Genomic DNA, 17827 nt, shown 5'->3' with positions numbered 1-17827 from the left:
TGGGGACCCACAAACGTTTCATCTCTTGGTCGAAGTTGAACGGTCCTACGTCTTGGAGGTCTGGTAAACGGTATAGAAAGCAGCGTTCGGATTCGAATGCATGTAGCCAGCCCGTATACTCGGCCAACGCAATAAACTTGTAGAATCCGTCACTATCCTCTCGAAGGATCATGGCGAATTGGAGTTCTGTTAGAAGTCCGACATTTCCAAGGTGGATGACAGCATCGAGTGGTTTTAGGAGCCAGGTGCTAGCGGCATGGCTCTTATCATGGTCAAAATGACATTTTCTTTTAGCGTACCACGTTCTTTTGCTTGTCCAGAAACCGTCCAAGATTTTCCCATTTGTATTCCACGTCTTACACTCTACCAGATCCTCTAAACGGCCTTGGTCCGATTGGCCGTTCAAGTGCTCATGAAGTCCTCTGTGTTCTATTTTAAGGACCTTCCGGAGATAATTTGCCTTTGCAAGTTCAAAACGGTCGCTTTGAACAACCCTGAAAAAGAGCTCTTCATGGGAAATCGAGTAATCCGGTTTTAGTAGGCCAGGTTTGTAAACATAAGATATCCCAAGAAGTGAGTAGATCTTGTCGCGCATATCTGCGCAAAGACCACCGCCATCAAGGCTTTCTAGCGCGTCTATGAGATTCAAGCCGTTGCCATGCTTACTAAACTCGCTCTTAGTGTTGATTACATGAAGTGCTGATGGAAATTGTTTTTCACCCCATTCGTGGGGAGCATCCCAACTCCGGGGTTGGTGTCGTTTTGGTGAGTTGTGAAACTGGCTAATAATATAGAGTACTCGAAGTGCGGATGGAAAATTATTTTTACACCAGTAGCGGGAGTATTCTCTACAACTCCAGAGTTTGTCCTCTTGCACTAAACTTTTTGAACGTCTTATACGTTTTATCAAGTGCCTGCCAGAGTTTGGAAGTAGTTTTTGGAATGCACTCAACGGAAATTTGTGTTCACCGCAGAGAAGAAGCACATTCTCTTCACCGAAGATGATTTCTTGGACGATCCACATTCTTTCCCAGTATTCGCGGGTAAGTATATCCACTACAAGGCGAGAAACAGGATGTGGGTCGTTACAGAATAGTCCGTAATGGATATCCAACAGTCTCATTTCCTGTCGGTCTTCCAATGAACAACACTCTTCAACGTTTTTAAGGAGGGCATGGAGTCGTTTGTATCTTCCAGAACCAAAGATCCCTGTCTTTTCCTTAAGTGATAGGCCCAGCCAGACGAATACTGTCGTAGCGTTGCGGTAAATATCTGCCATCTGGTTGACTTGATGATTCTTCTCTGAGACATTTCCCTGGTCGATACAAATTGCGTCGATCCATAAATTTCTACGAGCTTTGGCGTGCGAGGTGGTAGACTGTAGGAACTGCAAGAGGTTCTTGCGAACACGGAAACGTCTTCTATTGAGGATAATCCATCCAGGTTGCTCCTCGGAACCCCAGGCATAAGACAACGCGTTGTATGAGCAGCTGATATCGTCTCGATTGCGAAGGCGGATTGTACATTCGACAAGACCACGAGAGGAAACACCATCGATGTCGAGGAGGCGGAATGTGTCCTGTTCCAGGTCAAGCGGCTCGTGTTGGAAATCTTCCAGTATCGAAGGATCCCCTGCATGCGAAAATGAATGTTTCATGGATTGCTGGATACGGGACCACATCGAATTATTCTGCGGGTTGAGGTGCGAACTAATTTACATCAAATACGGGTAGGGCGGCTGGCGCCCACGTCCTTTCGAGTCTCTCGGAGTCAGTGTGTCGATATCGGAGTCTTTGTGGGCGTGGCTGAGGTAGAAAAATGGCTGCGGGATCTCTTTGGTTTAATTTAGCACAGAATTGTGGGGCTAGGCAGCAGGCTACGTGGATACTGTTTATAGGTAGACTCCCGTACCCATGTCTCGCTTACGATCCACCAGTGCTACACCAGGAGCTGCAAGGGCCCGGGGCACAACCGTAACACCAGAAAAGAAAAATATAGGCATCTCCTCGTTGAAGGCTAGGTTCGGAATTAGAAGATGTCGAACACCTACAAAACGGCCAGACCTCATTATTGCGGTGTTTTCGTAACAGGGATTCATGGGGTGCGATTCAGGGTTGACTGCTGAACGCGCTTATTTGACATTTGACAGAAGAGCAACTTGGCTTCCCTAATTTTTTCCGCAGAGGTGTCAACCTTCAGCAAGGAAGCTCATAGTACAATAAATATCCAAAAGTGCTACGTTTCAGTAGATTAATTGTTGCTTAAATTAATCGGCTAGTGATGAAAAACTATGAGAGATAATTGCTCTATGAATACGCCTTATACTACTCCTTAATAAGCTCTGGGTGGCCTCCGGGTCCCCGACCTCGCCTGATTACGTTTCATAGACACTTAATGCTACCTCAGGACTGGCTAAGATAACCGCAAAGTAAGCACTTATATTCGAAAGGCTTAGCTCGGTGGTACAGACGCTAACTATGTACTGCTTACTCTTCGGGAAACCCTTCCTCGGCCCCACTCGAGACCGACAGCGTAGGTGAAGCATTCCTCGCCGTTATAGTCTATTAATATTGTAATGCCCAATAGCCTGCACGCGGTGACGCATCATGCAATGCTGAGGCATAGGCTTTAATACTTTTCGTATCTCTACCAAGCTTCAGTCCTTTCTCATTGATCGACCACAGCCTTTTCACCAGTCCCAACCAACGGCAACACAAGAGTTCTATGGCAGGCAGCATAAGCAGGCTCGTTCAGCAGCACCATGAACGAGGCAGAAGACAAGAGCGAACAAGGCACAATGAGCTTCGGACAACAAAGACAAGCGAGTTCTACTCAACCAACAGTTGCAGTAATCGCAGACGACGAAAGCTGGTCCGAAGACAAGATTTCCTTTAACGAAACGAACAGCGAATCGACCCCGCTACGAACCTTGACGGCAGACTGCCCGAATCCTCCAGAGTTCTACAACGCCAGCGAGATTTATCCTGAAGTGGTCAGAGACGGGACAGCGCTCCCGGAAGTCATCGCCAGAAAGCACTCCTACTCAAGCAAAGAAAACCTCCAGACACTAAGCGCCGATAACCCAACACGGCAGAAGCGAAACCGGCTGCGCTTCTGGATACTTGTGGGACTACTGGCAGTCGTCATCATCGCGACCGTGATTGGAGGAGTTGTCGGATGCACGTTACGAGAGAAACCCAGCACGAAGACGAAGATCCTGAACACGACCGCGCTGGCGTCAGTGAGCTATAAGCGGGCAGACGGTGTGTCGCAGTACCGAGTCTATTTCCAGGCCGAATCTGGGGCGCTCTGGCAGACGGTGTGGGATTCTGCGACGGAGAAGTGGGCTGCGTCGCCGTTGAAAGAGAGGGGGGTGGCGGATGTGGCAGGCGAGCCGGAGGTAAAGCGGGGTACGCCGCTGGCTGCTCATGTTTATGGCTCGGTGGAGAGCGTAAGTGGAAATGCTTTTTAATTGGCAGCATAATGCATCCAAGGGTCTAGCTCATTCGATTTTTACAGGAGGAATACGAATACCACCTCTTCTTCCTGGACGTCTCCAACAAGATCTGGGAGCTCGTATCCACAAACCCCGAACGCATGTGGGACTTTTCCCCAAAAGGTGCCTTGAAAGGCAACTACACAGCAGCAGCAAGCTCGAACCTGGCGTCGTACGGCAGGCAGTGCGGGCAAGAATGCGGGAACGCCACATCTGTTGTCGTATGGCAGAGCAGCGATAGCGAGATATGGCTAGCCGGCTACGAGCCTGGCTATGGCTGGGTGTCGTTTTCTATGAATGCCACGGTCGAGCCACCGCCTGTGCAAGGCACGGCTATTGCTGTTGTGTCGTTGGGGGCTAGTGAGGGCGTGATGAGCGTGTACGTTAATAATGGGAGCCCGACGCGGTTGCGTTTTAATATCACGGACGGGTGGACGGTGGACGGTAAGTACTTTCCCCTGTAGATAATCCGTCTAGAGGCTTTCCTAGCTGACTATAATCGATTCGTAGGCAGCCTCGGTGGAAGCATTGCCCCGGATGCAGCTCTCGCCGGGTTGATTACCAACTACGACGATGCAAACACTGAGACGGCGGACGTCAAGGTTTTGGCAACCAGGCCCGAGTCCTCAGGCGGGATTTTGCTGTGGCAAGATGGAAAGCTCGACACCTCGTGGTTGAACGGTAATGCTGATCCGCCTTTGTTTTCGGTGTCTAATTTCTCGGCTATTACATCGAATCAAGCGGGAAGAGTGTACGCTTTGGAGGAAACGCAGATTACTGAGTGGCGATGGAAAAGTAGTAACGGCTCTTTTGTTCGGGTTGGGTATGTAATTACGAATTAACGAGATAGGTATAATAAGACACTTCAAAATAAGCAGACATGGTCATTTTGAAGGCATCTTGGTGACAGGTGTTCTACCAGGAGACATTGTTTTTCGCTTTCTTCAATGCCCTTCATCTACATACTCTCCATATATAAAGAAAGGCAGAAATCAATGTTCGTTTGGCAAACCATCAATCCCATACGCTCCAAAACCCATCTACCAAGGCACGGGCCCACTCCTATCCGAAAACGTAGCCGTAGGCGCCTCCTCGCCCATCGTAGCCAATTCAACAATACGCTGGGCACCCTCGTCGGTCGACACGGCCGCGGGGTTAAAGCCATTCATCCTGGTCTTGACCAAGCCAGGACAGACAGTATTGACGCGGACGCCAGCATTCATCAGGACGCGGGCATAGTTAAGCGCGAGCATATTAACAGCGGCCTTGCTCGCAGCGTACGCCTTGACGTCCCACTGGTACGCGGGGCTCTCTTTGCGGGCGTTCTCGGCCAACGAGCCCAGAGTCGAGGAGACGAAGATGACTTGCGGGGCTTGCGACTTGCGCAGCAGCGGCAGCAGCGCCTCGGTCAGGCACGCGGTGCCGGTGACGTTGGTGCCGAGGGTGCGGGCGAAGCGCTCGCGGGTGGACAAGCCGGGCTCGGGCTCCGCGAGAACGCCGGCGTTGTTGACGAGGACGTCGAGGCGGCCGAACTGCGTCTCGATGGCCTGGACGGCGGCGGCGATGGACTCGTCCGAGTCCAGGTCCAGCGCGAGGCTGCTGGCGCGGTGGCCGGCTGCTTGCAGCGTTGCGGCTGTGTCGGCGCCGTCGCTGGCGGACCGCGCCCCGATGATGACGTGGTGGTTGTGTTCTTGGGCGAGGCGGGTGGCGGCCGCGAGGCCGATGCCGCGGTTTGCGCCTGTAATGAGGGTGATTGTTTCGCTGGAGTTGGTGGCCATTTTGGGGGGCGTTGGTTGGACTTTGGCGGGGCTGGTTTGTTGATAGGTGGTGATGTTGGTGCGTGTGCTGTCTTTTATTTGGGAAGGAACCGGAGATGTGTGTATGAGCTGAAACTATGGATCTTTATGGGGCCTGCGAAGATTATGTATTTATAAGATGTATAGAAGATACTGGTGTCACATGTGTTTGACCATTTTGGCCGCAAAGTCAAATTTAGCCGCAGGATCAAATTTGGCCGACGAGGTCTGCGAGCCAACCATTTTAGCCGATGAACCATTTTAGCCGTACTTTGCTTTCAAGTCTGTCTTGTGCATCGCCTGTGTTCTGTTACTGGCGCAAGTTTCATTGTCTCCAGAACTACCGACAAGTCCTTAACTATTTTAAAACTCCGTGTTGTATAGAGCGCACGAGGACTAAGGATGCTAACCTCTCGGCTATATAAGGTAAGGTACGCGGTTTATATAACCTTAATATTTAAAAAAGTGTCTACTATGTTTCGCGCTAAACAAGTTATAAAAGGATATAAACCGTACCTTCGAAATACTTATAGTAGCTAATTTCTATATCGATCAACTACCCTTTATAAATAAATTAATCTACGATAAAATGCTTAGGAGCTAGCTAATTATAAATCAACGATTTTAAGTTTATAATAGCTAAAAGCATATGTCAGCCAGGATCACTCCGATAACTCTCGTTTTTTTTTTTTTAGCCTTATTACAGTCAGTTATTACACTACAGCCTTATCCCTTACACCACACGTTTATCCACTACAAGGGAATAAGGATCTTAAAGAGAAAACGTATCCTTTTAGATAGCAGCATATATACCTCCATAGGTAGTAGTAATTTAGGAGGACAAGCGGCGTCTAATTCCTCGCGCCCAGCTTCACAGCATATAAATATAAATTAATAGTTATAAAGGTTATATAAGCTAGATAAGAAAGAAGCTTCTATATAGTCTATAATTAGGCCTCTTGCCTTATTTACGTTATATTAGCTAAGATAGAAGTAGGGAAGAAAGTTATCTCTACTATAGTACTTATATATACTAGAATTAGGTATATCTTAAAATATAGAGATAATACTCTATATAGGCGCTATTACTGTAAGGGTACTAGGCGAAACTAACGCCATCTAATAGTATCCTCTCGTTAGGAAGTAAACTATCGGAAACAAATAAAGCTTTATCTTAGGAATATAAAGCTAGAATAAGTTAGATTATAGATCTATGCGGCATAGCGTATTGCATAGTTATTTTATAGTTTATAGTAGAACTAAATATAGGCACCAATAAAGAGATTTCAAGTGTAAACAGGCTCATCACATAGTAAGACAGCATCAACAGCAGCAACAGCACCAGCTCAAGCAACAACGAAACTTGCATACATTATATCCAAGTAAAAGCCAAAGAATCAATCAAATCCGAATCACACTTTTCCCCTAAAACGTCAAACCCCAAACTTCATGTCGATGCAGAGACGCGCATCCACAGCCCATCCCCACTACCCAGGCAAAGGAGCCGTAAAAATCGCCGCCGAAACATCATGAGCCAGGGGAACCGACCAGCTCTCAATTGAGACCTTGACCTCATCGTCCTTGCCCTTCTCATGCACATCCTCGAGCTTGGCGCGAATCGCCGTCGTCTTGTTCGTGTAGAGGAAGCCATCAACAGCCGCGACGGCGCTGGTGGGCGCGCTGCCGTGTGCGTTATACAGGACCTTGCTGGTGAAGCCGGTGAAGGTGCCCGACGACGTGGCGGCGCCGAGGCGGAGGTCCTCGTCGTGCGAGAAGAATGAGAGCACGCTGACCTGGACCTTGTCGGGCAGTTCTTTGACGGCCGAGTCGGGCTTGCGGCACGACACGGCTAGCCCGGGCTTGCCGGAGCTCGCGTCCGTCGTGATGCTGGCTTGCGCTTTCAGGCCGAACGGCGTCTTGGACGCGCTGATGGAGAAGCCGGAAAGCCAGACCAGCGCCGTGCGGTGCAGGTCTTTCTTGTCGTCGTCTGTGTCATCGAACGGCACGAAGGGCAGCTCCATAGCCGACCCGTCGCCCGATACGTTTTTCTTGGTCAGGTTGTACGTAGTTGCCAGCACGTTGCTGTGTCGCTCGTCGGACGGTATCTCAATCCACACCGTCTCGAGCATCCACAGCCGCGAGCTCTCGACCTTGACCGACAGCTCAAAGCCCTCGCGGGTAATGTTGCGGGCCTCCTGCGTGAAAGAAGGCGACTGCAGTGCGCAATGGAGGTCAATCGCTCCGACACCGAGGATGATGCGAGGCGGCTCGGCGTAGGGCTTGGCGAACTTGATGGACTTTGTGTAGTCGCCCAGGCCGGAACCGGTAAAGAGCAGTGTCTCTTGTTTGGATCGGCCTACGTGAATGACATCGCCAACTGGCTTTGGTGGTGGGTTTTCTTCTTCGGCATCTTTTTGCTGCGTCTGAGCTTCGGGCTGAGGCTCTGGCTGTGCTTCTTGTTCCGGCTCCTTTTCCGGCTCCTTTTCCGGCTCCTTTCCTGGCTCCTTCTCTGGCTCCTCCTCAGGCTGCGGCTCCGCCTGCTGCGGTTCCGGCTGCGGTGCAGCCTCTGCATCTACGAATGTTCGAGTCACTACTTACTCCCGGAGAGGGAGGATAGAGCATGTTTCAACACCCCAGGGGCCTTGCCGTTCTCACCTGGAGCATTGATGCCGTCAAAAGACCAACCGTCGGACTTCTTATCCGCTGGAGGATTCGAAGTCTCTTTTTCCGGCTCGGGCTTGACGCCGTTGGCTTCTTGCTGGATCTCTGCACGGGGGGTCACGCCCTTGGGGCCCTCCTGGTCTTGCTTCACCAGAGAGTTGTACAGCGCGGTCAAGTTCCGGCCTGCAGTCGCCGCGGGATCAAACTTGTGCGTTCCCTTGCCGTACCCCTCAAAGTGCACTTTCCAAGCTGTTGCCGGTCGTTAGTCTGGTACATCCCCATGGTTGGTTGGTGGAAATTGACTTACTGGTCGGGTCGGCAGACAAATAGTCCCAACTGTCGTTGAGATAGTACGTTCCTGTGTCCAAGGTGACGCTCTTCAATACTCCCATATCGCCAGGCGCAGGCCTTAGGTTCTTCAGCCTGGCCGAGAGCTTGATCAGAGCCGTAACGTAGCTAAGCGAAATCTGTTTTCCTAGGCACATGTGTACACCAGAGCCCCATCGCAGGTAAGTATCGTCGGGGCGGTCCAGTTTAAATTTCTGCGGGTCTGGGACGAAATCCTTGTCATTGCTCGCTGGGCCCTGTAGCATGTGAGTATTTGCCATTGCAATCTTGTGAAAAACTTACTAAAAGCAAAACGGCAACGTCTCCGGGCTTGAATTCCTGGCCGTCAATAGTTTTGGGTGCGGCGCAGGCCCGCGCCACGGCTGAGGTACCGGAAATCCTTCCAGCCTCAAGAACGTACTGCTGCAGTGTTTTATCGGCAATCTCGGAGTTTGTCGTGTCGGATGCCAGGTCTTGAATCTTGGCCCAATGGTGACTGTTTTCCTCTTTCAAGAAGAAGGTCAACACATCGGCGAACTGTCAAACGTTAGCATTTCGTTCTGTTCCCGGCAGTATGGGAAAAGGGGAAAAGGGACATACCAGGCAGACAGACGCGCCAACAGCGGCAATAGCGGTGAGCCAGCAGAGATCCCCAGTCTCCTCGAGTGTATTGCCCGCCTCCCTCAGTTCCTTGACGACCTGGTCTCCGTACCACCTAAGCGACCCGGCTCCCATGGTTTCTGTAGCTTTTGCAGCGGCGGAGCCATCACCACCACCACCACCACCACCAAACCATTTGCCGACAACTGGGACCTTTGATAGGGCACCGGTAACAGCACCGGTAACCGACGAAGTGGCCTTCGATATGAAGCCTTTGCTCTTGGTTGCAGCGGCACTTGCGGCGCCACTTGCTGCTGCTACAGGGCTTGCAGATTGCCTCCGCTCGATACACTTCAACGTCGATGCCGTCATGACCTTGGCCGCGTCTTGCGCCGACAACCTCTTACGCCACGTCCTAGCCGGGTCGGTGTTGTTGAAACCAAACTCACGAAGATCTACGAGGTATTTGTAGATCTGTTTGATGCTCAGACTACCTGAAGGATCCTCCGGAGTCTTGAGGTCAAGACTCCAGAGATCGGCCAAGAGCCTGGTCATCAGAGGGATCGCAACACTGCATCAAGGTCAGTATTATTTTCTTTGTACTTCTCCAGGGCTAGTACTTACTCTCGGAGGATATCAATTTGGTCCAACTCCTTGCTCAACGACAGCGTTTCCTTCTTTAAAAACTCTTCTCCATACTTCACTGCCGTGTCAGTGAGCAGTTTAGGGAACTCGGCGGGCGTGTAAAGGATCTCAGCCAACAATTTGTGCTGAGCCTTGTGAGCAGGGGTGTCGCCTGCCAGCATGAAGCCGTTGTAATCTTTCTTGCCCGGAAACAACTCGTTGTATGTTACCCATGGAACTCGGAATGCCGTCTGGTCGCCCAGCACGCCAGTGACAATTGAATGCTTGGTTACGATGACTTTCCTGGGTGGTGGTTTCGGGTCTGCCTTGGAGTACTGATCGATCGTCCCTATCTCAGTAGCAATCTGCTCGTTCATCTTCTTTGTGTACATGGGTTGCATGATATGAAGCGAGTTGTACGGGAACCACCCAGGCAAGGAGCGGTGGAAGAGTTTGTAGAACATAGAACCGCCGCACACATCGAGGTCTGGATTGACCTCGTTTATGCCCCAGCTGGTCAGGTTGGATGCCGTGTAGTCAATCGTCAAGAACCGGTCCGAACGTACTAGGCAAACAGCGTCGCTGAAGACAGCTCGCGCCACAGTGTACGGTGCACCGATTCCGCAACCAGGGTCCATACGGGGCTTGATGTCCTCGATCATCATACCTGGATACATTTCAACCATGTCTGGGTGGTCGTACAGCTTCCGCAGCAGGTCTGCAATTTCTGGGTCGGGGTTGATGTCCTCGAAGGTATCGTATCGCTTGAGTTTGAAGAATTGGCGCATCTCATTGAGCGAGCCGAGCTGCCACTTGCGAGCCGTCAAAATACCGGTGACCTCAATGATTTTCAGCGCTTTGGGAACCATGCGCGCTCCGAAGAGGCCTGCAGGATCCTCCATGCTCTCTTTCATGACCCTGACGAGGTCGGCGTCATTGAAGCGGCCATCGGGCCCACGCTTGAGGCCGCCAAACTCGCGCTTGCCGGGGTCGGCAGGAATACTCTGCTCAAATCGGAAGAGGCCCTGGATGAATTCCTCTGGGGTCAACTGGTCAAGGGGCTTAGTGTTCTCTGGGAAGATGCTTTCAAAGAACTCGTTCAACCACTTCTCGTCCCGCTTCGAGATAGCCGGGTGGAAACGGTACAACAGGTTGAACTCGGCTGAAACCTGGTTTCCAACTCCTCGCGGCGTACCTTCGGGATCGAAAAGCTTGTTGACTTCCATCCTTGGGTCTATGGACCAGTCACTCTTCGAATGGTGCACGTTGGTGATGCCACGGAGGTAGTCATGCAGCGAAATGTTGATGTACATTCCATTGACGATGCTAATTCGACGTGAGTAAACTGATAAAAACAGCAGAGGGGAATGTCTTACAGTCTTGCGGTGTTGAACAGGTCATTGTCCTGCTTGGCCAAGGCCTTCTTCTCATCTTCCTCATTCTTTGTCGGGGGAAGCGTGAACCTCCCTCCCTCGTTGATCTTCAAGAGCACATCAGCCACGTAGTTGTGGAAGCGGCTGTACATGATGAGCATGATGTTGACACCAGGCGGTTGGCCGATAAGTCTTCGCTCATGGAACGTATCCGGTTTGAGGAAGCCCTTCTCCATAGTCCTAATCTTGAGTTGGTCCTCGAGGCTTGACCCGTAGAGCGGAGCAAGGTCAAGGTATGACGACGTGTCTGATATGCTGCTATCGAATCTGTTCGTTCTGAAAATGTCTTGTAAAGTCAGTAATGAGCTGCTTTAAAGAAGAATGAATTGCTCACCGTGGATGATGATGGTTGCATGGTAGAACAACACAGACGAGATACCGGCGGGGTTCTCTTTGAATGTCTCGTCGGTACGTGCCATGAACACTACTCAAGTCAGATCGAATTAACTTTTTTTTCACACCGTGAGCTAGCTTACAATCAAAAAGAAGGCCCGGGTCAGGAGGGACACCATGCGTAGCTTCGATTTTTCGGACAGTGCGGGCATAAGGGCTTCCCGCCTTGCCAAGGTCGGGAATCATGGGGTTCTGTAATTATGTCAGAGCCGGAGACAACACGAAACATAACAGACAACTAACATTGTAGCTCCCGTCAGGTGTCCGGAACCGATACTTGTCGCCCAGGTAGCTAAGTGGAGGGTGTTGAAGATCTGTCCACAATTTGTTCACGATGACGCCCGAAAGCTTCTCGCGTGCCTTCGAGGATCGGGGAAGAGAGGCCGTGAGGGCCATGACCTTCTCCAGCTGTCTCACAGTAAGCATTGTGCCATTTTATTTTAGCCGCGATACTTACAGTCATTTTTCGATCATCCATAGGCTTGTTTTGGAGCAGCTCTAGGAGGGTCTTCAAATCACTGTGAGCTGCTTTTAGACCAACGGCCTTGAGATCCTCTTTCAGGCCAGTCGACAGGGCTTCGGGCTTGCCATAAGTCTCTCCGGCCTGATACTTTTCGTCATCCTCTTGCTGCTCAATTTTTCTCTTGTTGAAAAGCTTGCTGTTGAGGGGATTCAACTTTGAAAGAATGCCGGGCGCAATGCCCTTGATAGATTCAAGTGCCGACAATGTCCCCTGTGGATGTTGAAGCTTTGGTTTAACTGCGGACACTAACTTCTCGATGCCTGGAACCTTGTCGAGCCCAAGGGATTTGAGAAGGTCGTCTGGGGGCCCCTTTTCCAACAAAGGCTTCAAGAAGGGGAACTTATCGACTGGCAAAACCGACGACAGTAGTTTGCTGACATATTTCCACAAGAGGTCCTTGTATTTCTGTGGCAGCTTCTGGCCTACCGTTGCGTACAAGCCGTAAGCCAGCAAAGCACCGATCACGGCCGTCGGCCCGCTAGACTTGAGTCCAGATAGAGCTGACTTGGCCAATGACTCCGGCGAGAAGGAAGACAGTGATGGCAAGGATGGCAATTTAGATGAGATGGACTCTGGCAAGAAGGACGAGACGGACGAAGGCAAGAGGGATGAGACTGATGAAGGTAAGAGGGATGAGACTGATGAAGGCAGGATAGATGACAGAAAACCGCTGGTAGGGGTAGGCACCGGCTGCGATTGAAGAGCGGATGTGGCGTTGGACGATAAGTCCTTGGCCTTACCGAAGAGCCAGCTAGCCATAGTGGCTGACTTGGTGGCTCAGGGGGTGAAGATTTGAAGAAGAAGGCAGTTGGCTAATGGGCAACAATGATCCGAGTGGGAAGAAGAGGAGTGTTGGAAGACGAGGTATGCCATGTAGGGAGCCATCTTAAATACTGGGCGATATGACAAATTCAGCGCAGCTCTCTGGCAGACTGAAAAGCGAGGCAGTTGCGACACGGTGCACACAGCATCGACCGGGCGTGCTGCTGTGTGCAGTGCATCGTGCTGTGGAGAGCTGGCAGCGCGTAGCCGGTGGCGATTGTGGGGTGAGTAGGTCGTGTTGCAGGTGAAGTACACAGCAGTATGCTGCAGCCACGCAAGCGGCTTGGAGCGTATGCAATAGAAAGTGGAGAAGACATTCTCGTAGTGCGTGCTTTGGTGTTGCAGGATCGGTATGTGCGAAGGAAGGAGGAGATGGAAGCGAGCTGCAAGAAGGCGAATCAGATCCGCCCACCCCCGCATTTGCCCGGCTGCTGCGAGCCGTCCCGCCCGCAGAGATAAGGACCTCTCACAAAGGGGGGCATGCAGTTGCGCGCGCGCGTATCTCCGGTGGGTCTTTTTCCTTTTTCTGTAACTAAGTGTCTTTGACCAGATGGCCATTGGTGAGTCTCTCAGCAGTCTCCGCGAAGAAAAGATCACGTGCAAGTTCCGATTTCCGGGTTGGGAGCGTGGGGTAGGAAAGGATCTAGGTACATACTGTAGGTACTCCCCACGTGTCTCCTTACCCATCTAGGACTCCAGGCTCTTCCACTCTACATTTCTCGCCTGCTCACCGCTACTACGGCCCCTCAATTCGCATGTGAAGCTGCAATTGAGCAAAATGTGACGCGTTCCGTCGCAGCCAGCCGTCTCGGGTGAGCGTCAAGACGCCTAGCAAATCACACCTCGCCGATTGTAAGGTGTAGAGTGCTAACAGAAGCAATTGCCTTTTTGCTGTGCTACGACAACCGTCACAACCAACCATGGTCATGGCCAACGCAGACATGCGGGGTCCTCAGTCATGTTGATCAATATTGCACAACAGCTTCATGGCGTTTGCGGGGTTCCAAAGATCCAGCTGAAATGCGTCTGCATGCGACTGTACGAATATGTATGTGGCATATTGGCTCGAGCGGGGCCGACCGACCCCGCCACAAACTTGAGCACGACATCAGACAGCCATTGCTCCGTATCAATCGACTGCTGGACCAGTTTGCAGTTTCAGGGGAGGTACTTAAGCTTGACGCCTTCCGTTCATCCAGGCCTTGCCAGCACTATCCCCAAATATCCCCTTCGTCTCTTCTTTGTCACCATGGTGCCAGAAAGCAACCAAGATCCTCCTGCCGGGAGTCCCGGCCAACCGGGGAGCCCGCGCCGCTTGGTCCTGTGTTTCGACGGGACTGGCAACAAATTCCACGGATCAGAAGTGGACACGAACATCGTCAAGCTGTACCAGATGTTAGAGCGTGACAAACCAGGCCAGTTCCACTACTACCAACGTAACTACCAACGTTCCTATTCGGTCAACGAGTTACAATTAACTGACAAGATGTTATGTAGCCGGAATTGGCACTTACGTCAAGGGCCAATCCAGAGACACTATTTTCCGTATCATACCCAAAATCAAGTCATTCATCATCACTACCCTCGACCAAGCCGTGGGAACCTCTTTTTCAAGCCACGTGCTGTCCGGATACCGATTCATCATGCGGTACTACCAGCCCGGCGACTACATCTACATCTTTGGCTTCTCGCGGGGTGCGTACACAGCACGTTTCCTGGCGGAAATGCTGCACGATATCGGGTTGCTGTCAAAGGGTAACGAAGAAATGGTCCGATTCGCATGGGAGACCTTCAGCAACTTCCAAAATGCAAAGGGCAACACACCAGACCCGGACAAGCCCGCCGATAAGGCAGCGGAACGGGCAACGAAAAAGATCAATGATCTCGAGCAATACATGGACAGTTTCAAAACAACCTTCTGCAGGCCCAATGTTGATGTACACTTCCTTGGTCTCTTCGACTGCGTCAACAGTGTCGGTCAGTTTGAGATACCCATCTGGCGCACTTCGTTCAAGAACATTGCCTGCCCTGCCGCGAGGCACATCCGTCACGCAGTCTCCATCCACGAGCGGCGTATCAAGTTCAAGCCGGCGTTGTTCGACCTCGGCGACGGCTCGGAAATGGAGGGAGTCGACTTGAAAGAAGTATGGTTTGCAGGCAACCACGGCGATGTTGGAGGCGGATGGGGTTTTCAGGAGCCAAACCAAAAGCATCTGCTCTCCGACACACCACTGAACTGGATGGTCCAGGAAGTCCTGCACCTTCCTAGCCCTGAGGGTAAGGTGTTCTTCCGCACGACTAATGTTAAGGATATTATCAAGTCCGAGAACGCTTTCCCGGGCAAGGTAGAGGAAGGTACCAACGCCTTTGAATTGCGCAAGAAGTGCAGCCAGCCTCATGACATGCTGAGCTTCGGACATGGTGTGGGATGGCTCACTGTAATCCTGTGGTGGATCATTGGTAAGATCAATCTCGCACCTCAATTCTTTCCCGCTCGCTAACGCTCGGAATGCAGAGATCCTTCCCATCTTTACCCGCCTCGAACTGGAGAAGGGCAAATGGGAGGTTCGCTATTGGCCTCCCAATTTGGGAGCCCCGCGCGATCGGCCCACCAATGCAGTGGTACATAGTAGCGTGCAGGAGATGACTAAAGCAAAAATTCTGGACGACAGCTCCATTCCAGACGCTGGGGGTGACAATTCACATCTTGCGAATGCAAGCAAAATACTCGGAGCACTCACACGTTGGCGCAAAAAAGCTGCACGAGAGGAAGACGGTCAAGCGAACGGGTCTTCGGAGAAGTCGTCGCTCTCGGAAAAGGTCACCAATGGCGTGAAGGACGCCGTGTCTACGCTCAAGCCATAGATGATTGGAAGCGGATTGGGACCGTTCTTTAGCTTTGAGGCGCTTGCTGGCAGAAAAACACGTCATGGTAGTCGCGTAGGACAGATCATGTTGTGCTTATTTCAGGGGCTTTGTGCAACTGCGAGATTTCTGCATGCCCCGCAAAGTTGTGTTACCGATCAACCCGCAACCAGGGTAGGCGTGCGTTTTCAGGTTGTAGTAACTGGATCTCTCGTTTTTTTAGGCCGTGCAGATTCGCTGTTCCATCCGCGATTCCGCATGCTGACAGCCGCTGCGCTTTTCCGTTATTGGTGAATGCATCTCTTACGTGTGCCACTGAGCATGCAGTGCTCGTGAGACCACTCACCTGGCAAATATCGCGCATTTCATCATTGGCTTTGACATTATTGGCGTCGTCAGCTTAGCACCAATCTTCTCGTTATTCTACATCGATAACCATGCCTTGGTAATATTTGTACTCTGGCGGCTACGGAATTCGTGGTTCCACGATCCTCTCATACTCCTGAGCAGGGGAATGCATCTTTCGCTCGATACACGGAGAGAGATGAAAAAGATGACCTCTCCTTGATCTAACGAAACAAGCATATAAGCTTCCAGCAGTAGAGACAGCCAAGAAGCTTATCAGGACCGGCCATCGGAATTGTTCCGGCTTGGAAAAAACAATTGTAGCAACGTAGGAGCAAAGCTCAAACACGTTCTGCCAGGAGGTTTCTATGGAGGAAAAGGATCCTCTGTTCTCTGCTTCGACTTCCTGCATTGTAATTTTGATTTAGCTTTCAGGTCTGGTAGTTTAGGTGACCACCTTACCTCTTGGATTATAATTTGAGTTGATAGATCAAATCCCCAAAGGCCAACGCGGCTAAGGATGGTGCCCCCAACAAGGGCAGAAGCAGAAAGGAGTGGAGATGCAATTGTCCAGAAAGCAGCCACGCCAGCCGCTAGGCAAAGAGCTTGCCAGTTAACAAACCATATCCCTGTGCGAATAGGGCCGATCCACGACATGACCTTTGGTGTGATCCAGGTCGATGATAGCTCAAACGCTACAGAAACCGCCCTTGCAACGCCAATATGCATTGAGTTGTAACCGGCCGAAATAAGGTAGGTGACCATCTGACCTCCAAAAGAGAGCACAGTGAGGTAGAGTAGAGTCCCTGCAAATGATGGAAGAAAAGCCCGATGACGAATATAGGCAATGTGTCCTCTCAATGTGACCCGCGCTGTATCCATGAAATGTTTAGTGTTATAAACGGTGCGTCTTTCGTCTGCTTCAAGCTCGTTGGCATTACGCGAAGGTCTCGGTTCTTGAAGTGCCGGTACACTCTTGTACACCTAAAGAATAAAGTTAGCCACAGCTACACGAAGGGACCGTTAGGACAAACCCGGGCAATAGCATAGTACTCGACGGCTATTGATGCCACGTTCATACCCATGTTTATCAGTATTGCCACTTCAGTCGATATGCCATCGATAAGTGAAATGAACAAAGGCCCCGCAAGCTTGCAGAACAGATCAATGCGTCGCATTTGGGCATTTAGCACTATTCTTAGGATTAGTACACCGGAATTGAAACGACTGTCGAGGTAAAATACTTCTAAGACTGCTGTCATTCTGGTTCGCGATGACAACCACCTTGGTGTTCGATTAGCACATGCTGCATTGTTAATTGGGTGTTCAATTACCCAATCTCTCTCGACGGACACCATGTTCAAAATGGCACATAATTTTTCGATGCAGGCCAGCACTACCAGTACGGCCAGGATGAACGGCATGGAAGTCCGCACCCATTGCCAGTCGCCAGCGAGGAACCAGAATATAACACAAGACCCTGCGACAACCAGACGTTGTAAAACTGAAGGTAAATAGTCAGACAGTCTGGTGTCGCCATGAAATTTCGCTGTCTCAAACCTATTGAGAGCCTCACGACCTGAATACGGTCACTTGTATCGATGTAGCGACCGATGGTTGGTGAAAACAATATTGCGGAGATACCACGAGCCAAGGCGTAGATGGACATGGGCAACAAAGTCCCTTCAAAGATGGATGCGAGGTATAAGACGGCGCCGAATTCGAAGACTCGGGAATTCCATGTTGAAAGAAAATGAGAGATGTAAAGCTTTTTTCGAATCCCTAAAGGAATCACTTCTACTACCGTATCTGGCTCCTCTAGATGTTCGTCAGTTGCTCCAGCTGACGAAACGTTCGACGGAACCGTAGGGTTGGAGAGCAATGGAGACTGAGAGCGCAGCGCCTTGTTTGACGGCATAATTTGGATTCGCAGACTACAATT

The 17827-nt window shown here is 50.9% G+C and overlaps 6 protein-coding genes across 6 annotated transcripts; 2 read left to right on the top strand and 4 right to left on the bottom strand.

Moving 5' to 3' along the window:
- Positions 1 to 931: 931 nt before the first annotated feature.
- K452DRAFT_232719 (uncharacterized protein) lies at positions 932 to 1657 on the bottom strand (the record flags this gene model as incomplete). The annotated part of the gene is made up of 1 exon (XM_033537256.1): positions 932 to 1657. A coding segment is annotated over one exon (726 nt), but the record flags the coding sequence as incomplete, so codon positions are not given.
- An 877-nt stretch (positions 1658 to 2534) lies between these two features.
- Positions 2535 to 4380, top strand: K452DRAFT_77785 (uncharacterized protein). The gene is made up of 3 exons (XM_033547127.1): positions 2535 to 3451; positions 3520 to 3940; positions 4007 to 4380. Exons 1-3 carry the CDS (start codon positions 2762 to 2764, stop codon positions 4336 to 4338), a joined length of 1443 nt encoding a protein of 480 aa, XP_033395182.1. The 5' UTR covers positions 2535 to 2761; the 3' UTR covers positions 4339 to 4380.
- Positions 4381 to 4515: 135 nt separating this feature from the next.
- Positions 4516 to 5274, bottom strand: K452DRAFT_275794 (uncharacterized protein; the record flags this gene model as incomplete). The annotated part of the gene is made up of 1 exon (XM_033539251.1): positions 4516 to 5274. The coding sequence occupies one exon, from the start codon at positions 5272 to 5274 to the stop codon at positions 4537 to 4539; it is 738 nt and encodes a 245-aa protein (XP_033395181.1). The 3' UTR covers positions 4516 to 4536.
- A 2377-nt stretch (positions 5275 to 7651) lies between these two features.
- Positions 7652 to 12774, bottom strand: K452DRAFT_77778 (uncharacterized protein). Its single transcript, XM_033547126.1, has 10 exons — positions 11788 to 12774; positions 11574 to 11738; positions 11414 to 11522; positions 11272 to 11361; positions 10881 to 11223; positions 9505 to 10830; positions 8881 to 9451; positions 8584 to 8817; positions 8261 to 8537; positions 7652 to 8202 (listed from the first exon to the last, which is right to left on the bottom strand). The coding sequence occupies exons 1-10, from the start codon at positions 12610 to 12612 to the stop codon at positions 7883 to 7885; spliced, it is 4260 nt and encodes a 1419-aa protein (XP_033395180.1). The 5' UTR covers positions 12613 to 12774; the 3' UTR covers positions 7652 to 7882.
- Positions 12775 to 13829: 1055 nt separating this feature from the next.
- Positions 13830 to 15766, top strand: K452DRAFT_275789 (uncharacterized protein). Its single transcript, XM_033539250.1, has 3 exons — positions 13830 to 14111; positions 14173 to 15135; positions 15191 to 15766. The coding sequence occupies exons 1-3, from the start codon at positions 13925 to 13927 to the stop codon at positions 15538 to 15540; spliced, it is 1500 nt and encodes a 499-aa protein (XP_033395179.1). The 5' UTR covers positions 13830 to 13924; the 3' UTR covers positions 15541 to 15766.
- A 188-nt stretch (positions 15767 to 15954) lies between these two features.
- K452DRAFT_275786 (uncharacterized protein) lies at positions 15955 to 17803 on the bottom strand (the record flags this gene model as incomplete). Its single annotated transcript, XM_033539249.1, has 6 exons — positions 15955 to 16291; positions 16348 to 16869; positions 16920 to 17077; positions 17130 to 17169; positions 17220 to 17389; positions 17446 to 17803. The coding sequence occupies 6 exons, from the start codon at positions 17801 to 17803 to the stop codon at positions 16007 to 16009; spliced, it is 1533 nt and encodes a 510-aa protein (XP_033395178.1). The 3' UTR covers positions 15955 to 16006.
- Between the last annotated feature and the right edge of the window lie 24 nt (positions 17804 to 17827).

Source organism: Aplosporella prunicola (genome assembly GCF_010093885.1).
Source record: "Aplosporella prunicola CBS 121167 unplaced genomic scaffold K452scaffold_20, whole genome shotgun sequence".
Taxonomy (NCBI): Eukaryota; Fungi; Ascomycota; class Dothideomycetes; order Botryosphaeriales; family Aplosporellaceae; genus Aplosporella; species Aplosporella prunicola.
This window is presented reverse-complemented; position numbering and strand designations above follow the sequence as displayed.